The 4,829-nt window shown below is 38.9% G+C and overlaps 1 protein-coding gene across 1 annotated transcript in view; it reads left to right on the top strand.

The window, feature by feature from the left end:
* KDR (kinase insert domain receptor) overlaps positions 1 to 4,829 on the top strand; it is a 51,867-nt gene that overhangs the window by 13,227 nt on the left and 33,811 nt on the right. The window contains exons 7-9 of the mRNA XM_007946209.2: positions 279 to 456; positions 2,519 to 2,633; positions 2,721 to 2,884. Coding sequence (XP_007944400.1) covers positions 279 to 456; positions 2,519 to 2,633; positions 2,721 to 2,884 — 457 coding nt within the window. The remainder of the gene's footprint in view (positions 1 to 278; positions 457 to 2,518; positions 2,634 to 2,720; positions 2,885 to 4,829) is intronic.

The raw sequence follows: 4,829 nt of genomic DNA, 5'->3' as shown, positions 1-4,829 counted from the left end.
CTAGGAGTCGGATCTGACTCGACGGCAGTGAATTTGGTTTTTTGGATAGTTCATATCTGTCTTATTCTCACTCTATGAGGTTTTTCAAAATCTTAATTCAGTTGGTTCCATTTATTTCTTCTGATACCAAACACATTTTAATGTTAAAAATTCTGAAGTCCCAATGGTTAGCATTAAGTACTGTTCACCAAGGCCCCAGGCTTGATTTTGTTTGTATCTAGGAAGCTACTAGGTAACTCTATGCTTGACTTTGGAAGTAAATTAAACTATTTTTTCAGCATCAGCATAAGAAACACATAAACCGGGACCTAAAAACTCAGTCTATGAGTGAGATGAAGAAATTTTTGAGCACCTTGACTATAGATGGTGTGACCCGGGGTGACCAAGGGTTGTATACCTGTGCTGCGTCCAGTGGGCTGATGACCAAGAGGAACAGCACGTTTGTCAGGGTCCATGGTAAGCTAAGATCTTTGGAATTATACTGTGCCTTGAAGACTGAGACAATTTAAGTAAATAATGATTTCTATTATGTTCATTCAGCAGATATTTTTAAGTTCTTGCTAGGAAGGCCACATGACCTAGAGATCAAGAGCATAACTGGAGTCAGAGAGATTTGGGTTCAAATCCCACCTCTGAAGGTGAAATGAGATAATATAATACATGCTCAGTAAATATTAGTTGGTGTTGCTGGTATTATTATTATTTCATGAATAGAATGTTAGTATCTAAGGTAGCTTTTAAAATCTTTTTATTACAAAGTTGGAGACCTCCTGGAATAATGTGGGACTGTGAGAAAATAATTTCATTTCTCATTTACTCTCTTTCACCCTCATAAATGTCTCAGATCAGATGATAATTTAGATGGTACTTTATTTACAGGCCATGGCAAGGATTTTGGGTTTGGTAGTAAGAGAAGGCATAAAAGGGTTTTGAGCAGAAAAAGATATACCCAAGATGATGTTTTTCTAGGATTACTCTGTTTGTTATATGAAAAATATGTTTTAGGGAAGTAAAGGAAGAAATAGGGAGACTGGTTAGGAGGCTGATTACAGTAACCCAAGTAAGGGATAGTGAATGGCTTGGACAGGATACAGAAGTAGTGAGAATGATCAGATTCCAATGGATTTTGAAGACAGATCTAATAGAATCTGCTAATGGATTCATTGACTGTTGAGGGTAAGAGAAAGAAAACAATAGAAGAGGATTCTTGAGTTTTTCTTATTAGTAACACAGTGGTGCTATTCACTTGTTATTGTTCTTAGGTGTCCTTGAGTCAGTTTAGACTCATAGTGACCCTCTGTACAACAGAACAAAACACTGCCCGGTCCTGTGCTGTCCTCACAATTGTTGCCATGCTTGAGCCCATCATCACAGCCATTGTGTCAATCCATCTTATTGAGGGTCTTCCCTTTTTTGTTGACCCTCTACTTTACCAAGCATGACATCCTTCTCCAGGGACTGGTCCCTTCTGACAACATGACAAAATTATAAGAGGTGAAATCTGGCCATTCTCACTTCTAAGGAGCATTCCGACTCTACTTCTTCCAAGACAGATCTGTTCGTTCTTCTGGCAGTCCATGGTATATTCAATATTCTTTGCAACACCATAATTCAAAGCCATTGACACTTCTTCAGTCTTCTTTATTCTTTGTCCAGCTGTCACATGCATAGAAGGTGATTGAAAATATCATGGATTGGGTCAGGCACACCTTAGTCTTCAAAGTGACATCTTTGCTCCTTAGCACTTTAAAAAGGTCTTTTGCAGCAGATTTGCCCAATGTAATGCACCATTTGATTTCTTGACTGCTGCTCCATGGGCATTGATTGTAGATCCAAGTAAAATGATATCCTTGACAACCTCAATCTTGTGAGGATTTTTGTTTTCTTTATGCTGAGGTGTAATCTAGACTGAAGGCTTTAGTCATTGATGTTCATCAGTAAATGCTTCAAGTCACTCAAGTCACCTTCACTGCTTTTTATAGAGATAGGGAATAGGACAGAGGGATGAGATTAGGGGAAACAATGTTGGATAAGCTCATTTGGAGATACCCATATATAAGTCTGGAACGCAGAGATACAGTTTTAGGAGGCATATAAATGGTATTTGAAGCCTAAGACAGAGGAAGGTGTAGGTAAAAATAGAGGTCTGAGGACTGAGCCCCAGGGCATGCCAACACATCAGAGGGATTTATGTATGGGGTGTCATGGGAGCAGAGAAGAACAAGTCCCCCTCTGTCCCTGGAAGACTTAGAGAAATCTTCATAGAGGAGCAAATGATTGAGACTTGAGCAATGAGTAGGCTTCATGGGTACACTCAGGGAGAGAGACATAGCAAATACAAAAATGAGATGAATGAGAGAAGCTGGAATGTGACCTATTAGAAGGTAGTATGAAGAATGTCTGAACTCAGAACCCCAAGATATTTGACTTTCCTATTGAAATGAAAAGTTAAACCAAAGACCACTTATACTAAATCAGCACTAATGAGAATAACTATTTTTTTTTTTTTTTTTTTCAGAAAAACCTTTTGTTGCTTTTCATAGTGGCATGGAATCTTTGGTGGAAGCCACCGTGGGAGACCGTGTCAGAGTCCCTGTGAAGTATCTTGGTTACCCACCCCCTGAAATAAAATGGTAACTACTGGAAATAAAAATGCAATGCATTGTTTCACATGAGGACGAATCTTTAGATTTTACAAATTCCTGGGATTTTTTTCTTAGGTATAAAAATGGAAGACCCCTTGAGTCCAATCACACAATCAAAGTGGGCCATGTCCTGACGATTATGGAAGTGAGTGAAAAAGATACTGGGAATTACACTGTCATTCTTACCAATCCCATTTCAAAGGAGAAGCAGAGCCACGTGGTATCACTGGTTGTGAATGGTGAGTCTATTCAGTGTCTCTGCCCAAAATTTATTATGAAGAGTTTGTTTATGTGTTCCTAAATAACTGAACTACCATTCCATTCTCACCTGCTGCTTCACCCACAGCAAGAGTGGGTACCTATGTATAAAAATTTTCCAGAGCAGTGGAGTTGAGATGAGATATGCGACAGCGTGGCATGGATGTGTTTGAGAGGCCATGCAAGTGAGCTATTTGGTGGTCAAATGCAAAATTAAAGCAGATGGTGCATTTGATGGCCCAATGTTGTAAAGTAGGAATGCTTGCAGGGACATTTGTCAAGCCTAAGTCTCCCTGCCTTTGCTCTTATTTCATGGAATTGTGTTCCTCGTATGCTGATGTGTTGGAGGAAGAAGTGAGACTCTTCTCCTTGAATTTTGTGAGAAACTTATAATTTGGTTTTGTAGTTGATGTGTCAGTCAGTGATCCCAGGCAGGTTCTACCTCAGAAGCTTTTACGGGTCATCACTGTTGGCTTGATTGAAATCTTTTTTTTTTTTTTTGGCTAAAGTTTAGGATCTGATTCTAAGTCTATAAAGGGATGATACTAAGTTTAACTTATATTTTCAACTTTTTATTGTGACTTGGGTGAAAATTTACAGAACAAATTGGTTTTCCTTTCAACAATTCATGCACATTTTGTTTTGTGACATTGATTGCAATCTCCACAATGTAACTGCACGCTTCCCCTCTCCTCACCATGTTTATTGTTTCCATTCATCCTTCTTTCCTATCCCTTCCTGCATTCTGAGTTTATGCCTGGGCCAATGCTGTTTTGATCTGGAATAGTTGATTGTTCTAAGGTGTGTGTATACCTCCCTGGTGTTATTGTTCACCTTGTATGCTTATTATTTGGCTTGAAGTTTTATTTTGAGTTAAGAATGATTTGAACTTTGTTTTCCCCAACTGAAACATAACAATAAGTGTTGTTGGAGGAAAAAAAGGGTGCCTTGATCACTTAAGTATGGGAGGTGCTAAATTAGTTTATGTTACCTTAATCAAGTTTCTTTACTATAGGACTTCTCAGAGTCTTTAATGTGTTAATATTTATTGCCATTTCAGGACAGGGTAGGTTGGGTTGTTGTTGGTGGCATAGAGTATGTAGGGTTTAACACACTTATTTCACCAGAGCACCTTTCCAACCCTTTCTCCCAATTACATTTGTTAATATCTTGTCCCAGCACAATTTGAGAGACATGTCTCTGTGTGATTCTTTCTTCTCTCTACTGATGCAACATAGTAAAACAGCAAGATCTTCTCTCCTGAAATTAAGGCAGTTCTCCCATGCTTCCTGAGTTCCTGAGTGCTACAAATGGTTAATGTGCTTGGTTGCCAACCAAAAGGCTAGTGGTTGAATCTACCCAGTGACTCCTGGAAAGAAAGGCCTGGTGATCTATTGCCAAAAAATTAGCCATTGAAAACCAGAGCACAGTTCTACTCTGACACCCATGAGTCACCATGAGTCAGAGTCAGCTTGTGGCAAATGATTTCCCATGCTTCTGGTTATCCCTCTGTGTAGCTGCTGAGCTTGGCTTAGATTTTTTTTTTTTTTTGGTCAGGAAATCAGCTCCAAAAAGTATTTTAAAGATAACAGATTTCAAGAAATTTGCTTACGAGTAGGGCAGGTATGGTATTGGGTATTGGGGAAGGGAGAGAAATTGGAAAGATGATAAGCAAGATGAGAAGAAGGACATGAAGAAGGAATGAAGACATAAAAATGACCAGTGAATAACCCCAAGTCATCAATTCATGAAGTCACCAAGCATTTGATTCACCCCAGCATTTACCCTGGTATACGAAATAAATGTAAAACAGAAGTTAAGTTTTGAAAGCAACATCTGAGCTTCAGATTGATAATGATAACAACATTATGTTGTTAGGGGCCATCAAGTTGATTTTGACTCATGGTGGCCCCAAGTGAGAAGACA

This window comes from Orycteropus afer, unplaced genomic scaffold (assembly GCF_000298275.1).
Source record: "Orycteropus afer afer isolate SDZICR_OR568_19922 unplaced genomic scaffold, OryAfe1.0 scaffold00153, whole genome shotgun sequence".
Classification (NCBI taxonomy): domain Eukaryota; kingdom Metazoa; phylum Chordata; class Mammalia; order Tubulidentata; family Orycteropodidae; genus Orycteropus; species Orycteropus afer.
The sequence above is the reverse complement of the archived record's forward strand: the minus strand, read 5'-3'. Positions and strand labels throughout refer to the sequence as shown.